General features: G+C 42.7%; 3 protein-coding genes across 3 annotated transcripts; all 3 read right to left on the bottom strand.

Annotated features, from left to right (window-relative positions):
* Window positions 1-4,760: 4,760 nt before the first annotated feature.
* On the bottom strand, window positions 4,761-5,753 carry LOC131878998 (lactosylceramide 1,3-N-acetyl-beta-D-glucosaminyltransferase-like). Its single transcript, XM_059225185.1, has 2 exons — window positions 5,576-5,753; window positions 4,761-5,506 (listed from the first exon to the last, which is right to left on the bottom strand). The coding sequence occupies exons 1-2, from the start codon at window positions 5,602-5,604 to the stop codon at window positions 4,891-4,893; spliced, it is 645 nt and encodes a 214-aa protein (XP_059081168.1). The 5' UTR covers window positions 5,605-5,753; the 3' UTR covers window positions 4,761-4,890.
* Window positions 5,754-6,100: 347 nt separating this feature from the next.
* On the bottom strand, window positions 6,101-18,768 carry LOC131878997 (uncharacterized). The gene is made up of 36 exons (XM_059225184.1): window positions 18,357-18,768; window positions 18,113-18,293; window positions 17,811-18,045; window positions 17,561-17,750; window positions 16,961-17,498; window positions 16,360-16,887; window positions 16,078-16,292; window positions 15,860-16,019; window positions 15,668-15,798; window positions 15,474-15,611; window positions 15,198-15,397; window positions 14,623-14,853; window positions 14,379-14,559; window positions 13,619-14,314; window positions 13,445-13,544; window positions 13,132-13,350; window positions 12,706-13,062; window positions 12,355-12,623; window positions 12,141-12,290; window positions 11,900-12,073; window positions 11,722-11,832; window positions 11,142-11,657; window positions 10,907-11,072; window positions 10,602-10,847; window positions 10,280-10,536; window positions 9,985-10,209; window positions 9,535-9,918; window positions 9,191-9,469; window positions 8,993-9,116; window positions 8,858-8,927; window positions 8,600-8,786; window positions 8,420-8,534; window positions 7,854-8,352; window positions 7,635-7,781; window positions 7,380-7,575; window positions 6,101-7,310 (listed from the first exon to the last, which is right to left on the bottom strand). Exons 1-36 carry the CDS (start codon window positions 18,660-18,662, stop codon window positions 6,171-6,173), a joined length of 9,861 nt encoding a protein of 3,286 aa, XP_059081167.1. The 5' UTR covers window positions 18,663-18,768; the 3' UTR covers window positions 6,101-6,170.
* A 24-nt stretch (window positions 18,769-18,792) lies between these two features.
* Window positions 18,793-20,708, bottom strand: LOC131878996 (uncharacterized). The gene is made up of 5 exons (XM_059225182.1): window positions 20,302-20,708; window positions 20,203-20,226; window positions 19,982-20,140; window positions 19,705-19,907; window positions 18,793-19,053 (listed from the first exon to the last, which is right to left on the bottom strand). Exons 1-5 carry the CDS (start codon window positions 20,381-20,383, stop codon window positions 18,847-18,849), a joined length of 675 nt encoding a protein of 224 aa, XP_059081165.1. The 5' UTR covers window positions 20,384-20,708; the 3' UTR covers window positions 18,793-18,846.
* Window positions 20,709-20,806: the final 98 nt, after the last annotated feature.

Raw genomic sequence — 20,806 nt, 5'->3', positions numbered from 1 at the left:
TCAATTATTTAACTGACAGAAGTATTAGTGGGATAGTTCGAGTGTGGCTCAGAGAGTTTCTGACGGGTCGCACCCAAAACGTAAAAGTTGATGGAGTACTGGGACACACACATAAAATGTAGCCTCTGGTGTGCCCCAAGGATCAAACCTTGGGCCTTTATCATTTATCATTTTCATTTCACCCTTACAAAGGTTACCCCTTCCATCATCAATCTCGTCTTATGTGGATGACACAAAGTTAGCTTTTGGTAGAGATTCAAATCGCAATCAGGACCTTCAAAATGATTTAGATCGGGTCTGAATGAATGGGTACGCGGGCAAAATATAAAACTGAACGGTGGGAAATTTAAGGCAATTTCTTTTGCTCCCAAAAATATTGGCACGCCAGCTTATCTAGATGACCGTCATAACCCGATAGAGGTAGTCGACTCTACTAAAGATCTAGGGATAATCATTGAAAACCAAGGAAAATTTGACAAACATATCCAGACTAAAGTGTGTAAGGCAATTCAAACATGAGGATGGATATACTGATTTTTCAAATCTAGCGATATGTCTACAATTAAGACTCTTTCCAAATGTATACTTCAGCCGCACCTGGAGTATGCTTCACCCATCTGGGCCCCGATGACTTCAGCAGAGCTGAATAAGGTAGAAAAAGTGCAACGTAGCTTTGCAAGAAACATTGCTGGTGAAGGCGACCTAAGTTATTGGGAAAGACTCCAACCCCTTAAATTATATAGCATTCAACAATGATACGAGCGATAACTTATTCTTTACATGTTCAAGTGCCTCCACGGTCTTTGCCCCAATCCAGGCGTTGAACACTCCCAGAGTGACAGAAGAGGCATTATTACTTGTGCCATTTGACATAAGACGAGTTTGTTGGACAATAAACTCCTAATGAGCCTAAAGGCGTCCTTTGTTTTGAATAGAGCCCCTACACTGTACAACCGTTTGCCCATACCTCTCCGACAATTCTACATAGCAGATGAACCATTGATTAGTTTTAAGCGAGACTTGGATTGCTTCCAACAAACGATACCTGAGCAGCCCTATGTTTAGGGGTGGCTCAAAGCGGCAGGTACTAATTCGTTAGTAGATCATTTTTTTTTAATAAAACATAACTTGACTTGCTGGGAAATCAAATCCCGCGCATTGGATGAATAACCTGTCAGAAAAAAAACAGGAAATAAGGGACAGAGAAAAGCAAGGAATCAAGAACCAAAACTAGGTAAACAAAACAAAAGTACAGAAATAAACTAAATTTTAGCAATTGGTAAAATGTTCAATTTTTAGTATTAGCACTTTTTAAGATGATATCTCAAATGATTGATGATTTCAAACAAAAATATTGTTGCAACAAAGTCAATAAATTTGAATAAATGAAGCTATATATCCAGTATTTAATGCTTAACTATTCCAGTTTTTGAATGCCTTGCACCAGTTCTATTCTACTAGAGAGAGAGTTGCGATAAACGTTATTCTGCACTGATTAGTTGGCAGTGCTTATTTTTAAATTTGTGGCAAAATGTTAAAAGGTTTGGATAGAGGCTTTAAGGGTTATTAATATCGTGTTAGGTTAGGTTGGGTTAGGTTAGGTAAGGTTAGATTAGGTTTGATTAGGTCAGGTTAAGATTTAAAAAAGTAGCACCGCCAACTAATCGGTGGAGAATGACGTTAACCGTCAAGACTTTCTGGAAACATCATTGATCAATTTTTGAAGTAAAGGATAGGTTTTATGTAGAATTTCTTTTAGATTTGCAGTTTTAAAGGTTCGTATTTTGGGACATTTTTGGACACTTTTGTCCACCCTATTTAAGGACGCTTTTGGACAGGGGTGGACAAAAGTGTCTAAAAATGAAATGCCCACCCTGTTTATGACAGCCGCCAAGAAGCTGAAGTGATTGTGTTTTGAACGGGTGACATATAGAGGCACACCAAAAAAGAAAAAGGCACGCCCAAGCTTTTGGTAAACACAACACTTCGTAAAAAGGCACACGCAAAGATAAAAGAGTACGCAAGAAAAGTGAGCTTACCAAAAACAGACATTGGCACACGAGATCAAATTTTGGTACACAAAGAGAGCGAAACAGCACACAAAATCCTTGGACTCAGCGCACAAATAAAAAAACAGCTATGCACCAAAATTATGACTGGCTGGATGATCCTCAGAATCGGCTGATGAGGGTAACGTGGCCAACTAATGATTTGTGGGTACAAAACAATCAAGGCTGGATCACCGTGGTTGTAGAAAGAGCTCAACTGATTGGTTCTTATGTGACAATGTAACATCATTATTTTTTTTCAAATTATCACATAACTTCAAACAACTTAGAAAGGATAGAATCAAAGTTTAGTAAAAGTTAGTTCGAGATTCCACCTTGCTAAAAATAATCACGCACGAGCAGATCGTGCAAATCCTCAGGGCTGCCGATATACTGAAAATGATTAGTTCAAAGAAATTGGCGGGACCTTGTATTACTAGCTTTTGTTTTATAGATGATTGACAGAAGCTTTTGAAAAAAGTATTTTGCAAGACTCTGGATAATGTCTTTTCACGTGTTATGTTGCCACCAAAGTCAGTGTTCACAGCCTAACTACAGCTTGGCGTTCCTAAGAATGACTTCAATCTTGATGCGGAGGTACTGCTATTCCTGGGAAGTGGGATAGCAGTAAATATAGCAACCTTAGATAGCAGGGAGGGCGGAAACTTCGGAAGCAATCAACAAATTACCCATTCATTGGGAGAGAGAAAGAAGATAACTGATCCATTTCATCAATAGTAGCTCTGAATGGTTGGGGATAAATATGTCGAAATGACACCCTTGGTTTGGTTAAGGTCAATATTTGATCAATGTTTGACCTTAATCACGATGGATCTTAATCCTGTTCATGTATTAAATTCAGCATTCACATTTTCAGTTCTATGAAGTGGAAATGCTTCCATGCCCAAAGAATGCAATTTTTACCAAGCCATTTTTTTCTAAGGAAATGTGAGAGGACTTTTATTCAACATGTCTCATATGTTTTCAACATACCGCTTATGACACGAAATCCAAAATAAACAAAACATAAAACATGTTCAATGGTGAAAACTGGTAAAAATCGGTCGCAATCCCAGTTTTAAACAAGTCCGACCCCACTGTAAGTAGTAAAAAGTCAAACCTTAGGTTTTCGAGGTCAAGTAAAACCTTAGTGATTACTCATTCCCTATTATGAAATATCTCTAAGAATCCATAATCTAATGGTTTATCACCATGAAAATGACACTAAGATTGAAGTTTGTTATGGCAAAAAACGCCCTGACACTGATTTTAATTGATTTAATTTTGATTTACATTGTTGTTAACCTTTGTAAGACTTTTGAATTGATTTCAAACGATTATTAACCAATATTTTTTGTTACTATGTGCCTCTCTGTTGATGGCAGGTCATTTTACAATCACGTTCTACCGAAGTGGGTCAAATCCAGCATACCGGATGTTTTACTTGTACCGTATGCTTAACCAATCTCTATCAAATTTATGTTCTTATGCCATGCTTCAAGCATTGTTTTCTATGAGTGCAGAGGCCAGGTTTTTAAACGTCGTTCGTCCCTCTGGGCACGGATATCTACATAGAATCCCTTCTTTGCAGAGGTCCTTGCTCCAAGTTAAGATTTGGTCGTTACTAGTAGCTGGGACGAATCCGGACTCGATTCCAAGTACACTCGAGTCTTTTACTCAAGTTTTGAGAAACTGGCCGGATTCGAGTCTTTTAAAAAGGATTCGAGTCCGAACTTGTCAAAAAAATCGTTTTCGTTTTTTTCTTTAGAATTCGCAAGACGAGTCTTTTTGCTTGACCTGACTCTAGTAAAAGAATCGAATCCTCTGGTGGACTTGAGTCTTTTGCCGGATTCGAGTCCGGACGCGGCGAGTCCGGCGAAAAGTCAAAAAATTCAAAGGTCTCGTGGCCCCAGCACTAGTCGTTACCCACAATGAGCATCCGCTAACCATTTTGGAGAGTGTGATTTCGTACCGCTTAACGTCCAAGCCCATAACTCCGAGGTGCGAGGTTTAAAAAAATATATCTGGCCAAAAATCCCATAAGTTTCAAAGCATGTTATGTGAACAAGTTATGGAGACCACAATATGTGCCAACAATAACCATTTGATTTATTGATATCCATGCACATTTAAACAAGTTAAGACTTCTGAAAACTGGAGGTGCTCATTTGATCACAGATGCAAAAGAAGCCAAGCCAAGAGAGTTCGATGCAAGCGAGCCAGACAGACAAGTTTTTAGAGCAAATGGGGAACAACTGGACTGCTGGTAGGGTATGGTTTCTGATTGTGGAGGCGCTGCCTTCAATCGGCTGGAGTAGCAATGTCCCGTGGTTACCGATTGAGGTGCAATAGAAAACCGCAACAGACTTGTTTTTTACTCTTTTTTTTCGGGCTTGATTTTCAATGATATGCCATGGATATGCTCACGGTCTCTCCCATTTTTTTTCTTTCAAGATCGCAAAAATTCATGTGCGTCTAAAATAAACCTCCACCAGGACAATCAATTGATCAGCCAACATATTTCTCCTTCATGATTTGGCATCCATCATCATCGACTGAAACCCCTTGGAAAGCCAAAATAGCTTTGATGATTTTTCTTTTTTTAACCTAGGTTGGGTCCGTATCACGCCCAAATGGGAGAAAAAAATGTGGTGAAATACGATATTGACGTGGAGCTAGAAATTGATCTTTACGGAGCATGAATTGGATTCATTTAAATCGAGGGAATCGTATATTTGTACCATAATAGAATTCAACTCTTCAACTATAACACGGAACGGAACAAGAGATTTTATCTTTACGAAATCCATTTAAAGGGAGGGAATCGCAAATTTGTGGCTTGCTAGAGTTCATCTCTTCCTTCAAACGGGTCTACCAGCAAGTCTGGCCGCACGGCCTCTCGATTTTCATGATTGAAATAGAAGTTGTCCATTCCCCATTTTTTTGAGTAACTCTGTTTGAACTTATCGTACACATGCGTCATTTGCTTGGGAGAGACATCGGCGCAAACGAGTAACTCCGGGCTGTAACCGTCATCCTCAAGAATATGAGTTTTGCTTTGAGCATGGCTGGATAAGAAAGCCTGAGACCAATCATAGACTTTCACGGCCTTCGGTCGAATCACGCCCGTAACGTAAACATCGTCGATCCAGAAATAATCGTCTCTGGTTTCGGCCAGATCGAGCACTTTTCGAATCGTGACAGGATTCGTCACATAAGCCCAACCAGCACAATATCCGGGATAAGTGTGGCCAGGAAATTCTTCCTCTGAAACGAACCATTTGAAAGCAGGATCACGACCAATTTTTTGATCTGGCAGATAGTGGCACAAGTAGAAAGGTTCCACAAAATTATGGATAAACGTCGTGATATAAAGGCCTAAATGGAGCGTATCCACAATCACGTCGTCGTCAGCCTTGAGCACCAAATTCACTTCCGGGCAATGTTCAGATGCCCACCTGAAAACTGGAACATGATAATCGGTCTTCTTTGTCATCATAAATCTAAAAAACTGTTTGAAGTCTCACCTGTATCCCAAGAGATGCTTGTACGTCATATTACGATAGGCATCTAAGAATGACCCTTGAACGATATCGTTGAACTCGGACGATTCTTAATCAATTTGATCGTTTAGGTCTTGACGATCAGCCTTCCCTACTAAAAAGACCGCCAACATCCCCGGTCGCTTGGAAATCCATGTGGAACGGAGAGCCTTCCTCAGTTCCACGTTTTTCGGTGCACTATGAACCAAGACGAGTAATTGATGGGAGTTATCACATTTGACCCCAGCACTTCCTTTGAGAAATGAGACGTTGGTCAAGTTCAAGATGTTGAAACCTTCAACAGGGACCAAAAACTCTGACATTTGCAGGATGATCACACTGAGAACTAACTTCCTTGGGCCGGACATTTTGACGGACAACTCTCCATGTGAGCCAAGAAGAAAGTGCATGATCATATTTTTACCTGTATTGTGCGTGTGTCTCGAGTCAAATTTAGAGTAAGAGCAAAGAGTAATTCGGCGGAAGGAATTGCCAACAAGAACACCCAACTTTCGCGGGATCAAAAACTAAGCTTTGTTTCATGGTTCCATTTGGTATTATATTATCGTTACAGTGATGACTAGTCCTCTTTCTTTTCGTTTCCGTTGAAAAGCGCATCAAATCCGTAGTTGATTATCTTCTTATCATCGGGATCCGTGGCTTTCATCTTGTGAATGATGTTGTCGCCATTACTGACAAGTCCACTAAGATAGGTCGTTTCTATGTACTTGAGTAACTGATCGGTCTTATTCGAGAAATCCGTGGACACGTCTCCGGATCCCTCAATATTGCCATTGTCATCATCGCTGTTGTCGTTCAATTCATGCTCAACTTCGTCTTGATACAGTGGCACGATGGGCTGGGCCACTTGTACGCCTACCAATTCCCTGACTGACCGCTTCAAGTAATCCACTAATTCGAAGCGATTCTGATAATCGGCCTCGTTGGATTTGATCTCCTCAAAGGCCAAGTTGATGATGGCCATCATCATGTTGATGAGGATCATGTTGACCACGACGGAGAAGATGAAGAAAATCCAGGCCGCCATTTCATCTGCGGCTCTTAACTCTGCAAAGTTGAACTTTCCGATACTCATGGCCATAGTGTTTTCCAATGATCGGATGAAGTCGCGGAAGTTCTCCAAGTCGTTCTTCAAGACGAAGTAGAAGAATGATGTGAAGCCGCCAAAAACGATGGAAAACTCCACAAAGAATGTAGAGAGTCCCTGGAAACAGAGCCGGATCGTGGCAGCCACTTGCATGAAGGCCTTTTGGAAACTTAGGAGTCGACAGAACTTCAACGTGGAGGTGAAAACCGTGAACGAGACCACGTAGGTGTAATATTCATCAACGATGGAAGCGTAGCTGAGTCGAATGTACGCATTGCCTTTGGTTTCGTCGAATCGTTTGGTCATTTCTCGAGTAATCAGCATCCGAATGACGTACAGAATCAAAGCAATGAGCGACATGATCACGGTGAAAAGGTCGATCACGTTCCAAGTGCTCTCGAAAAACTTGGAGCAACCCTCTGATTTCATCACCACAATGAGGTTGACCACGTAGTAAAAGAAGGCCACCACAAAAAGGATTTCCGCTGCCGTGGTCACGAACCCAAATCCATCAACATTTGCAAATAATCGCACGGCATCCACTCGAAACCAAGGTTGGACTCCTCCGCCAATGAATTCGGCCACACAAGTAACGATACCGAACATATTAACCTGTTGATTGTGAAATGTCGATTTGGTTTGAATGGTCAATCACATGTTTTATCGATAACAATTCTTTACCTGAGCGTTGTATACAGAGAATTCTACAAACACAGCTCGAGTCCGATTGTCAATCCAATTCTCATCCTTGAGCATTTGGATTTTTTCTTCCACATCACCAATGAATCCTTTAATCCGGAAAACATAGCCTCCTCCTCCATACGTATTGATTCCGGCTGTTATCGGAGCCGATTCCAAATCAGTGGACGTGGTGTACCTGAACATAACCATAAGGTCACCCTTTGTTGCAATTTCAATTGTACGATTATATTTCACCTGAATTCATCGGCTTCTTTACAGTTCTTGTTGTCGCCCCCAACTTCGTATTGTTTCCATCCCGCACAATAATCCCGAGAATCCTCCAAGTGCAATCCTCCACTCCCTGTACAGGTCTCAATGTTATCACGAATCACCTTGGCGGGTCTAAAAAGTAAAGAAGTTGGTTATTCAAATCAAATACCAAAACACAATAACGGCCGAAGATGCGACAAGTACTTGCAAGTGCCGAGCTCTTCCCGAACTTGGCGCACAATGGCGTATCCAATAAGGCGATTCACTCGGTCGTTCAAGTATCCCTTTAACCCGTAAGGTTGCCGTCCGTTGTACCAAGGTTGGACCCTCACATTGGGTTGAAGCGTCTTATCCATCCAATACCACCATTCGTTCACGTCTCGTATTTTCATGAAGTCCACGTAAGGTTCGGGAACATCATCGGGGTCACAACTTTGGTAATTGGGATCATCATCAGGAAGAACCTCGCAATTCAAAGCACCGTGAACCACGGATTGTTCCAGAGACTCCTTTTCGAGGAACGAGTTAGGATCACGGTTGCCGTAACTGATCACGAAGATGATTAGTACGTAAAAGAAGTAGATGATCAGATCTCGCACAACGGTCTTCATCTCCATCTCTTGAAGTTTCTTCTTCGTCAATTGGGCCAAAAATTCCGTCTCCAAAACCCGTCTTTTGGGTTTATGTTTCCGTGGGCGTTTCTCTGATAAAAGGACAATTTACAAGTAAGATTGATGTGTGCATGTTCAAGTTTACTAATTGAGCCTCACGTGATGGTATGGCGGGATCCCAATAGATGACAGGATGGTTTTCATCAGTGTTCGTATGATCCACCAATCTCGACCTTTGATAGCATAAACTAATCAAGCAAGTCAGAATAACGATCTGGAAGAAACCAACTCCATTGTAATCGACATTAAATTTGATTTGTCTCTGTCTGCAATACTCACGTAAATAGGTTGTGTAATCAAGACAGATGAGAAGAAAGACGAGATCATCGCCACCGTCCATTGGTAAGTCTTATCATTGCCAAAGGTAATTCCGTAAGAGAATACTATGAAGATGCCCCCTAGGATACACAGCGCTACCAAGACCCAAGCTAAAATATGCAGACCCAATGGCCAGGATTTCCACTTGCTAGAAAGTCAATCAAGGTTAATGAAGTGAATGACGACGATAATTGGCCTTTTTCATAATTTTGTCTTTACCTTGCAATCTCCGCTTTGTACATGGGTGTGAATGTTTGAGGTGGTGGATTGAACTCCCCTGTCTCTTTGGCTAGAAATAGGAGTCGGAAAAGAAGTTAATGTTTAGTCCCAATTTTACACAAGTGTTATCCTCACCTTCCTCCAAAGTAAGGTCAAATCGACTTGTTCGTTTTTTAAACACTGAAGATTTTTTGAACAATATGATTGCCAAAATCAGTGGTGGGAACACGATCAGGTTACTGATGAACCCAATCCCAATCTGCAATACCAAGTTTGATCTTGTTGTACGTAGGTACCTCCGCTTCTGTCTGAACCAATGATATCTGCGCTTACGTCAATGGGGTCAAAACTGAGAAACCCAAGGGAGAAATATGGGTCAGCCACTCGACCAGGATAAGTCCCATAAAACATGGCGTTAGCCAACATGCACAGACAAAGCATGGCCATACAAGTGGAAACCCGTTGACAACGAGAGAAGCGTGATCGAATGGGCCGAGAGAACACGGACCACCAAATGTGATCGTCGCTCAACTTGAAGTTTCCCGTGGATTTTAAGTGATAATATGCATTGAAAGCCTCTTCATCGTGAATGGCATGAAGCGTGACATCATCCTAGTAATATTAGATGAAAAAATATTGATCTTATCTATGTAAGAAGAGGAAGGAACACGACATACTTCGAAAGTTCCTCGATCGACGGCCAACCATTGGTCGGCGATGAATCGGGTGGTTTCCCCTGTTTGGATATCGAACACGCTCACACTCAAAAGATACCAAGCTCCGTTATCAGCTAATCCCGTGTTATCTTGCCAAATGCGAAGGTATTGCAATTCTCCCAAGGGATATTCAGTGGACATGAGAAAAGGGTCCAAAGCCCCAGACTTGAACGTTGTTCGATCTGGATCCTTGAATTGGCGAACATCAGTCTCATCGTTCTCTCCCGAGAGAATAAACTCCACATTTGAAGTCGTGGCATGAGAGTTCAAAGGGCCTGTTTCCACTATGATTTCGTAGAAATAGGTATGCTCCGGATTATTGTCTTTCATCAGTGGAACTTTGAGCTAGTGAACAAAAACGATTTGATTTTCATTTCGCGTTGGATAAACTCGCACTTCAAAGTGTCTCACCGCTTTTGCGTCATTTTGATCCTTCAGAACGGCCCAAATCATGGTGATGATGTAGAAGATCAGACATATAATGACCAAGAGGTAGATAGTAAGATTGTCTTCAAAGGATGCATGGGCAAACACAAAATCAAAATCAATGGTATTGATTTGTGGGAAAAATCCGGTAGCGAAGGATGTCAGGTGATTTGATCCACAAGCCGTCACCAATTTTGAGGTATTAAGAATCTGGAACATGTCAATTGTCCAATCAGATCAAGAAAGTCAAAGCACGAGAAGATGATCATGGGGAAATTACAGTCATTCCAGTGGACTCCCATTCGTCCGTCTTGTTATTCAAGAAGTAACAGCCCGATGTGAAGGCTTGAATTGAGTACTCCGTGGTGTTGAAATCCGAGGTAATCATGTCTTTGGTCAGTTTTTGCTCCTCGCAAGGCATCATATCCGCAAGAGCATCAAGATCGGCTACATTAGACACTGCTAGCACACCCAAATACCATTTTCCAGTTCGATTCTGGACATCTTCCATGGGAATAAACCAGTCTCGATAATCACCTACATCAATCAAATCCTTAGAATAAGGACAACATTTATTTTCAAAAGACATAAAAGACTCTTACCATCCATTAAGGAAATGGTTTTGACTTTCTTCAAGAAGTGGCATTGATTCAATAAAGGCATTTTGGCATTTCGAAGCAAGAGGACGATATTTGAATCGTTGCCACTGTTTTTATCGACCTTGATCTGCAAATTCAGAGACGCGGAATCGATGGAAACGCCCAACTCGTGATATACGATATAGGGCTTCTTCCTGCGGTCCAAAGTGGCGATTCTATTGGCCACTACCACATTTGCTCTGGATGAGACTGGAAAATCGAGAATGGTATGAAGTTTTCTGGACATATTGGAGAGCTCATTTGCTCACCAGGAACTTGGACAGCACCCGGATCCTTAATCTTCATTCGTCCAATAATGAATTCGATCCAATGTTGCATATCTGATACATCCACCAAATTGCCATCGGCGTCATAGACATCGATATCGAGTTGTTTTGTGACAGCATTCAAATTCCTTGCGCTGGCCGGATACACCTAATTCAACATTGCATTTGAGTTCAATGGGTCCATAGTAGAATACAATGGCCTTCAAAGTAAACGCACCTTGGTAATGGTTTCCCATTCTTTCAAAACGAAGCCCCATTCGCCAATGCACCGAAAGTTGATTTGTGGATCACTAATGTTCTTCCGATCGCCCGGACAATATCCCAATGGGAATTGAATCACGGAATTGGAGTCATCGAACTCAAAACGCAATGGAATATCCGGCCATCCATCTTCAGTCGTATCTCGTCCAATCGTTTTGGCCCACGGAATTCTGGCCATGATCATTTTGATGCCATTCGGTGAACTGGTCTTCAGCTCTTCACCTTGAACGCTGTTCATAACCACGGTTTTGCCCGCCTGGTCCAACAAGTGTAACATCTCGTTGACGTTCTTCTTGGCTGAGGCTTTGGTGAGTTTCATGATGTTGAACCTCATGGCATCGTTGGGATCATCCGGGATATCCGCATCGCGTCCTTCGCCAATATCCGTATCATAGGGCATGTCAAGAGCGGCCTCCATGTCACTTGGCGGAATGCTATCGAAATCCTCGGCAAATATGATCTTATTCAAGTTCTGAAACGCAAAAGATGATGGCACGGTCGAAAACGAAATGGCTTCAATAATTCTTTGTTAATACCTCAATGAGCGCCATAGCTGACCCAGAAGTGCCTTCAATGAAAGCTTTGAAATCATTGGGATTATCCACGGTCTTGGTGGATGTGAGGTGTTCGAATCCAGTATTCATTTTCTGCAATGTAAATTGCTCGAAATGTACTACTTTTTTGAACTCGTATTTCCCGGAGTTCTCTCTCTACCTTGATCATATCAACAGCGGCTTGTCGTCCTTGTGTATCCATTGTTTTAGCCGTCATATCGTTCTTATTGATCCCTCCGGTAATAGAATACAACAATCCCGCCCCTTGGTTCAATTCGTCCAAGGTTTGGTAACTGAGAGCATCCGTGGCGGATTTTAGGGCATTGGCATTCGACTAAAAAATGAAAACCCCATTGGTTTGAACTCTGAAAGCCATTGACGAATCAATACTTGGAGCATACCAAAGCCAAGTCTTTCAGAAGTTGTTCAATTTCAGCCACATCTGAATCGCTGTAGACCTTCTCAGGTCCGTTTGTTCCATTCACCTCTGACCCAAGAGTTTTGACCCTTTCTTCTGGATCAAAGTACTTGGCCAGTTGTTTAATCGAAGCCTTCAAAGAATGCCAGTTTTAGAAGATACCTTTCGAAAATATGCAGCTACCGAGCGTATCTTACATCAGCGGCCAAAATCTGAGCCACTCGAGCACCATCTCCAACGCTTTGATAACGGTTAATCTCGGCTTGAACATCCATGGATTTGTAATCCTCCTCATTGGGAACATAAGAATTGAATTTGTGGTCGATGATCGTAGTGACATAAGTCCCCCCAGACTCGTGAATATCAGCCTGGAGTGCAAATTCTCCCACTGGGAGAACGAGCATGAGATCCGCACGTGGTCCGGCGTACAGAAATACGGGCGGATCTTCGGAATCGAGCTTTTGAGCTATGATTAAAAAAACACAATCATGCATCCCAATCCATTGTCATCTTTGGCAAATATCGGGTGCAGATGTTCAGTACGGTACCTTTGAAGACAAACTTGGTGATGGAGTGTCCATCGGGATCGACCCAGCCGGAGCAGATCACTCGGAGGATATCTTTCAAAGATCGAGCACTTGAAGCTTGGACCCATTCTTCTCCTCCTTCATTTGCACTAGTGCTCATAACGGAAAGTTCACAGGATCCATTTATGGGGGGTTGATTAACGATGATGTCGAGGAATGAAGATCCACTGGAGCTGATAACTCTTTGGCCATTATTGACCGTCTTAGTTACATTGAAAGTGATTCGAAAGTTCTTCAAACCAGGATTGAGCTCGAAGAAAAGCTCTCGAATCGCCAAATCTTCCGATGTTCTTGAATCACTTTGCCCATTCCCAAATGCTTTTCAGATGATAACGATGTGTGTTAGACGTAATATTTGACAAGTATAAACTATCCTGTGTTGCTAACCATATTCACATCCATTAGGAAGGTCGGGCCCAATTGCCTCCACATCTTGAGGAAGAAGGGCCTGGCGCTTTCTCCTCTTATTTGACGGAGGTCCAGTGGGAGCATCAAAGAGATCAGCCTCTTCCACTTCCATGGTCACGATCTTCAGATCACTTGAATCACTCTCAAAATTCGAGGACGCATACGTTTTCGACCCAAATGTTGTAACAACCGATGCAACTAAGAATGGAAGCAATAAAAGAGAGCTGATAATGCTGCACCACGCTTTTCATAATATAAGGCTACCGGAGCCAAACTTTCATTGAAATCGTACTTGATCTGACAAATGGAGCGGCGGTTGTCACTGTTGTTGTTGGAGTTGTGACTGTTGTCCTAGAAGTGGTTGCCAGAGTGACACCAGGCGAGCATTGGCTCTGAATTAAGATTTAAAAAAAAATGACCTTTTTAGCACACTCCCTTTCGCAATCCGAAAACGGTCTTTTCTTACATAAACCAGTCTCTTGTAGCCTCCCAAAGGAGTGATTTCATGCACGGACCAGAAATAGGATAGCGTTCCTTCACATTGATCCACGCAATCCCCAACCAAAGCCAATCGCTTGGTTGGATTGACGAACAATCCTTGGAATGATGGGAAACACATCTTCTCTTGGCTCAAACATGCCACGGTCGTGATCGGTGGTGGAGCACTCGTCACTTCTACTCTTAAAGTGGTGATGGCTTTTCTGGTGTCCTTGGACAAGATAAGGGTGAACTCAAAGGTCCGGGAAAAAGTGATAAAACTGCTCGTGTTAAAATCGATCCGACCCGATGCCGTTTTCAGTGGACCGGGGCCAAGCCCGAAACAACCCGGGGGTGGTTTGATGGCCTTGGGACGACCGGGACTTCGGATGACTTGAGCTTCACTGTCAATGAAGATGGGCCAGTCATTATCATCGACGAATGGATATTCCTCTGGTGTTGGAAGCACGGAGCGACAGAACCATTGATAGATGAACTCTTTTTCCTCGGGAGCATCCGGATCGATAGACAAGGCTCTAGGGTTCAATTGGAGTGTTTGACCCCATCCACGGCTGATTTTGGACGCAGACCCCTCGATGATCACAGGAACTAGCGGGCTTGGAACGATTTGGAAATATGTGAATGCCTCGCCAAAGACCGGGATTTCGGGATCGTAGGTCTCGATCTGGAAAAGATCGAAGCAAGTGATGTCTAGGCGAGTATGTGCGTTTTTTTATGGCTGACCAGACCTCCAATCGGAAAACGGCTTTATAAACGCCTATGCCATAAGTAAGTCCGGGAATCGCAAGAACGGACAAATTCCACGTTGGATTGGTTTCATGAATGGGGATCTCGATGAGATCTTCCTTCACTCCAATCTGACTGTTCTCGTCGGGAATGAAATATGCCTCATACAATTTCCAGGTCATACTAAATGAGTTGGGTATAGTGAATATTAAAGAGTTGGCAAAGAGGGTTTTTTAATGTACTTACTAAGTTGGTGTTGGCTTGGTGCATTTCAAGTTGGAGACTGCATGGAAATCAAAGTCATCGGCTTTCAACTTTTGCGGGATCATGCTCACTTTCGCAATGGAAGTATGATTGAGCGGGATCCAAATCCTGGGTGCAGTGCAAGGCATCTTGAACACAGTGATTGGCAGACTTCTCTCCACGAAATGACGAATATCGAAAGCCGTAGCATTCACGGCAAACAATCCCCTTTGCCTGAAAATCAGGTGTTAACAGAAGAATTTGTCTCCGTCTAATATTCGCAAGAAATACCGAAACGTTCATCTGGTATCAGTTTCAAGTTCGACCTCGACAATATTGTACATATTGTAAAACTTCAAATCAGCCCTACTTTTAAGGGTCGTTCGTGAATCAAATGTTGCATCAATGCAAATATGAATGGTTTTGCATTTTATTTTAAAAACCAATACTCTTTCATCTTCATTTCTTGGTGCCTTAAGTGGTTTCACAAAAAACAATAAATAATACCTGCAATATTGCCTCTCTACCAATTGAAAAAAGCAAAATGATATAAGCATGATTTTAAAGGCCAGACTCACCCAAAAATTCTAGTTTCCTTGATCACTTTTGTATTGTAGTTAAATTCTCCAACATCAGATGGCGTTAAGGTTGGATATCGAATTCTACAGGAATCAAAATTTCCGTAGAGCGCCAGTGGCTCACCATTGCCCCAATCCACTGTAACACACGTTCGTTGTCCGGCCTTTTCCAATCTTACCTCAAAGGTCTTGGGTTCGCCCTGTAATATTTTTTTTTTTTTTGAGAATCCTATGATATCCTGTTAGTTGGAGGGTTAATGGATTTTAATGATTTACAGCATCCGTGATCACTCCCCAATCCTCGATGGTGATTGGTCCACATTGTGACAACACTTCGACGACAATGTTATCCGTGCTAAACCATCCATCCAAGGGATTATATATGGCCAGCTTTAAGGTATAAGTGCCTTCAGTCTGAAAATAGAGGCATCAACAAGCTGCTCTTTGGATTTGCTTGGGATGGTTCTTACTATGTTGGGACAATGTTTGATGCGCCAAGTATTGGGTAGAACCTCTTGTGGCCAATCCATAAAACAAGGTGGTGGGTAATATCCCAATGGATCCACGTTTTCCATGGAGTATTCCACTCGTCGAGCATTCCCTGTTGCAACGAAAGGACATCAGTAGAAAAATGAACACAAATCCAAAGAATTCTTACGAACCACCAAAGGATCCGATCTGGAAAGAAGGATGACCCGAAGCCGGAAGATAGAAACGATCCTCCACGAAATCGCAATCAAACTCATTCGCTCCATAGCTGTCCGGTAACGTGTATTTCAATTTGAAGCTGAGTGGTTCCTCAATCACAGAATATGTCTCCACCTGGAACACTTATGGGTTGAGAACAAGGAAAAGAATACGTGTTATTTTCATAACTTACAAAGTTGACATCCCACTTGATCACCGTGGCATCCACCCACTCTCCAGAGCTCAAAGGCCCCTCATCCAGGAGGGAGATCACCTCAGTGGCCGTCAGTTGAGTATCATGGTAGTATTTGATGCTGGAAATGGGATTCTTGAACTCAACCGAAAAGCCTTGGGACAGATCGGAATCTTCGAAAATCAGACCAATTTCGATCTCCAATCCATTGGCTCCTACAACACGCGACAAGTTCAACATTCCTTCTCATTGACTAAACATCTGAATGGTGATAAGGTTCACCTGAATTGACCGTGGGAAACACTCCAATTTCTGTGAATTCGTATTCAGTGACACATCGTTTTTGATCGGGTGCGGAGCAATCCGGATCATCCATCGTGCTATTGGCCACGAAAAACGTCAAAGGGTTCTTCTTGTCGATCTTGATATTGTTGTTTAGGACTTGACGCCCTTGAATGGGAAAGAATCTCAGAACTGGTCGGGTGGGTAACGGAACATTTGGGACAATGGACAATTTCAGTTTGAACCGATTTCCCGGCCGAATATAAGGTTCATAATCGATTGACCAATCATCAGGATTTATGGGATTGGCACAAATCACCGACCAAGTCAAATGAGCTTGATCCTCTGGCACCAGATTGTTTTGGGCATGGAGCTCAAGACTGTAAATCGTGCCGGGGACGGTAAAAACTCGTTGTAAAGAAATCGTGGTCTCTACCGGTAAGCGATAATCGTTTCGGAACACAGTGTTGCCTTCTTTGATCGTGCTCACATTCAATGGAGCTTCGTCCACCTCGACGAGTCTCTCATCTGAAAAAAAGCGAAAACATAATAAAATAAATTATTTCAACAATTAACACCGAAAATATATTTGAAGTCTTACTTTGGACGTGACAGACTGCGTTGCAAATGCCAACCTCCGTGGCCACGTTATCCAGGTCCACACTTGTAGCACAAATAGGTTTCGTACTCAAAGCGGACACGTTGGTGCAACCATAATGAAGGATCTTGTCCGCATGATCGTATCGGAAGGGAAAAATGCATGGAGTATCAGCCACAGTGTTGACCGTGATTCCACCCCCGGGAGTTGGAGTGATGGCGTCTCCGGTCACGGAACAAACCTCCGCTTGTTGGGTCTCAGTCCAATTGACAATCACGTGACTTCCGCTTCCAAATTTGACGTCCCACGTGAAGACTTGATCCGTGACCAACCACATCTCGGCCAAGTAATCCGTACGATTCGGGGTAACTCGGGATTGAATCTCTTGTTGGGTAGGAAGAGGTTTGATCACCTTGAACGGAATGTGAAGGGCGTTGTTTGGATTCGCCAAACTGAGGTCGTAGATCTCCATGATTGGGTACTGGCAACTGATTGTGGGCGTGGAAATCACATCCAAGTTGTCTCCGTCATGGGTTTTCACCTAGTTATGTTCATGATAGTATTAGTAAAGTGTGAAGGGATGACATATTAGTTCCAAATTACCTCGAGGGTCACAGTCTTTTCTGTTGGTTTGTCGCAAAAGAATCGTTGCTCGATCCGTAAATGACGGCTTTCTACGGTCACAACCCTGATGGAGTGTTGCATCTTAGGACTGGCCACTGGACCCAGTTTAAAAACACCTTCAATCACACTCGTAATTGGTATATCAGGTATTTCATATGGTTTGGCAGGCCTGGAGAAAAGAGCATTAAAATCTATTTATTATTATTAAAACATGTATACGTCATTGTACCTGAAGTAGATTTGCGGACAATTGGCTGGATCAGGGCATTGGGCGATCAGAATGGATCCTCTGGGAAATGCAGGAACGTCGCGCAACAAATATTCGTTTCCCGCTCTTTTAGGGTCCACAAAAGTGGCCTTTGGTATATTTAGCACGACCTTGCCTCCTGTACTTGGCGGTGGAGAAACCGACATCTCAAAAGACCACAACTCGTTGTATGAAGATGGATCTGTCTTTACACTATCTGGAGAGAGCATTGAACCAAAAGGTTGAGTGATTTTATCATGAAATCTTGCTATAGTTTCACTGACCTGACAAAGGACAACTCAGCTGATTTCGGCAACTGGCTTCTAGAGAGCACACTTCCTTTTCTTCTTCAGCTGGACATCTCAATGGTGATGAGCTACTTTGAAAGCTGTCCACACAATTAGTTTCGCAAATCTTGGTCAAGGAACACCAAACAGTTCCACTTGGACAAATAGGTCGGGCAATCTACAGCATCGATGCAATATGAAATACCCAAATTTGAAATAATCTATATCATTGTGATTATACCGAAAATTTCAAAAGCCCGCCCGTTTTCACGGCGATCTCGATCTTGGATACATTGACAAGGGCATTGAAAGCCGTAGATGGAAAGGCATAAAAGAAACTAGCTCCACTCGTGACTTGAGTTGAGTCATTGTAGGCTTGCAGAGGGAACACTTGACCCGGGATATCGAACCAATAATTGGGCACTCGCAACGCATTGGTGTTGACATCCACGCGACCAGTGATATCATCCATCATTTTCAGGTTGATCTTGAGGTTAGTTCCAATTCGCAGAAAGACGGTACACTGGAAATATTGCCCGGGTCTCATGAGATGTGGACATGATAACTCCACATCCTGGGGTATAGCTGGAGGATTGACAATGTCCTCGTAGACTGTAAAGGTGTGATACGAGGACTCCAGTTTGCCGGTCAGAATATTTTTGACTGCAAAAAGCAATAACACAGCGTTAACTTCTGAAAACTCCCAACTTTTCAATCTCGGGCGAGTTCAACTAACCTATGACAACCGTCATAAATTCCCCTGGATAAGTGTACATATGCGTCCACACATTGATCGTTTCTCCAAGTTCATAGTTATAAATCAGATCTCCGGATCCATCGCCGAAGTTGACCTTCAACTCAACGGGGTGAGGACAACCATTGACCGAGTTACAAGTCACTAGGGGTCCGTCGTTGAAGGTGACTTCCAAATTGACCAACTGTAAAAAAATGCACCTCAAGTCACCCAAGTCATACATGTACGAGGGGGTACTAAACAAATCGGGACAACCGTTATGAAAATCTTGCGTTTGAAAATATCACTACAAAACTGGATTCATGTGAAAGGTCCAACTCTCGCGATTCTGATGAAATAGTGTTTGCTTTGATTAGTTGTTCGGTTCTGAAGAAATTTGTATGCAAAGTAAAGTAGTCTGAGCCACCCCTTCAAAATTTGTGCAAATTGACATTACCCAGGACAAAGCCAAGCCTTGCATCTCCCGGAAAACCAGGTGATTCTTGTCCAAAAAGAAGATAAAGGTGTTGCCCCATGCACTTTTACAGTCCAGATTTGGCGCCCGGCAACTTCTGACTTTTTCCTCAGCTAAAGTTCAAGCTTGCTGAATACAGACATGCCATCAATTTCCAGCTTAATGTTGCTGTGACGGGGTGCTTCGGCAGCTCCGCCAACATGTGTTTGACAACTGGATGAAGAGGATGCATAAGGGGATTGTCGTGCACGGTGAATATGTCGAAAAATGTTGCAAATCGAGTTTTTTGATAGCTCTTTTAGTTTTAGAGAAAATTAGCAGTCCAGATTTGTTTTCTTCCACCCTCGTAGGACGTACATGAACAGCCAGAAATAGACTCACGGTGTCTGTCGCAATCTCATTGGGGACTTGACTTCCCGTGTCATCGAGCAAAGTTATTGCCAAGCCACTCAAAATTGGACTCGGCAGAGCTCGACTCAAGACTCCCAGGAGTCCTCTTTTTGAGCCGCAAATGAAAGTTCCCCCATTTGGACTGGTACAACTCTCACAGAAAGTGTCATCGATTTCGTCTGGTGTGTATTCAGCTAGAATTGGCGAACAAGCGCACAGGTTGTCAACTAAAATGGTCATCTTTTTATTTGATGATGGGACTTTTTACCAGCAGGAGTGTTAGGACAAAAGCAGATTAATTCGTCAGTTCTGGTCTTCGTAAAAGCGATCACCTGGAGGTCCGGTTTCTGAGCTAAACATCGGTTCCAACAAGTTTCGGGGTACACCTCATTTTCTGGGCCAGCCGCCGCACTATAGCTAAAATGGACTAGAGACACAACCTTTTTATATGTCAACCCACCAGAAACCTATTTTAAGGGAATGGCTTACCTGAGTTCCACGGTGTTAGGCAATCTAATCAAAAGAAATGCGAAATGAATGTGTAAAAGCATATTGCGACATAGCAATATGATTGATTAGATTGCTTACATTGATTGTCAAAGTCAGGATAGGCTTGGCAGGGCACCAAAGAAAGGACAGCCAAAGCCCAAGAGAATAAGGCCACCATCATCTTTCACTCCTTCAAGTTACCTTGGGTTCATTTTGCATATTTGTCTGAATAACTCTAAGTAAGTTCCCACGAAATTCAAGTCCGCTCTCCAGAAGTTCCAAGGTCGGACTAATCCAACCGGATTTGAATAATCCATTAAAGAAAGTTTGGCCCCAAGGGGACAGTTGACAAGACAAAGATCGGGTTTCTTGGCGACAAAGACCCAAACAGTGGTTCACACGCACCAAGTGTTTTTTGGGACACGCAGGGAAATGAAGGTCTCGACCAGGCGAAGAAAGCAATCAAGCAATCCAAGGAGGACGACTTAATGTCTAAGATGGACAATTGTGAGTTTAGGCGTACTTAGCATGTAAATTGAGAAAAGATCGGGTCGTCTTCTTCGATCGATATCGGGCGTTCTCGGCATATAAATCAAGCAAAAGG

Source organism: Tigriopus californicus, chromosome 4 (assembly GCF_007210705.1).
Source record: "Tigriopus californicus strain San Diego chromosome 4, Tcal_SD_v2.1, whole genome shotgun sequence".
In the NCBI taxonomy this organism is placed as follows: Eukaryota; Metazoa; Arthropoda; class Copepoda; order Harpacticoida; family Harpacticidae; genus Tigriopus; species Tigriopus californicus.
This window is presented reverse-complemented; position numbering and strand designations above follow the sequence as displayed.

What these genes read in the sequence shown, in the direction of transcription:
- LOC131878998 (XM_059225185.1), bottom strand. Translation starts at nt 5,604, where the DNA reads ATGACGTACAAGCATCTCTTGGGATACAG. An exon ending in AAGCATCTCTTGGGATACAG is followed by an intron (nt 5,507 to 5,575) that starts GTGAGACTTCAA and finishes TCCAGTTTTCAG; the next exon opens with GTGGGCATCTGAACATTGCC.
- LOC131878997 (XM_059225184.1), bottom strand. Translation starts at nt 18,662, where the DNA reads ATGAGACCCGGGCAATATTTCCAGTGTACCGTCTTTCTGCGAATTGGA. An exon ending in TACAAAGCGGAGATTGCAAG is followed by an intron (nt 8,787 to 8,857) that starts GTAAAGACAAAA and finishes TTGACTTTCTAG; the next exon opens with CAAGTGGAAATCCTGGCCAT. An exon ending in TCTCTGTATACAACGCTCAG is followed by an intron (nt 7,311 to 7,379) that starts GTAAAGAATTGT and finishes CACAATCAACAG; the next exon opens with GTTAATATGTTCGGTATCGT.
- LOC131878996 (XM_059225182.1), bottom strand. Translation starts at nt 20,383, where the DNA reads ATGATGGTGGCCTTATTCTCTTGGGCTTTGGCTGTCCTTTCTTTGGTG. An exon ending in TCCTGACTTTGACAATCAAT is followed by an intron (nt 20,227 to 20,301) that starts GTAAGCAATCTA and finishes TCTTTTGATTAG; the next exon opens with ATTGCCTAACACCGTGGAAC. An exon ending in TTGTCCTAACACTCCTGCTG is followed by an intron (nt 19,908 to 19,981) that starts GTAAAAAGTCCC and finishes CGCCAATTCTAG; the next exon opens with CTGAATACACACCAGACGAA.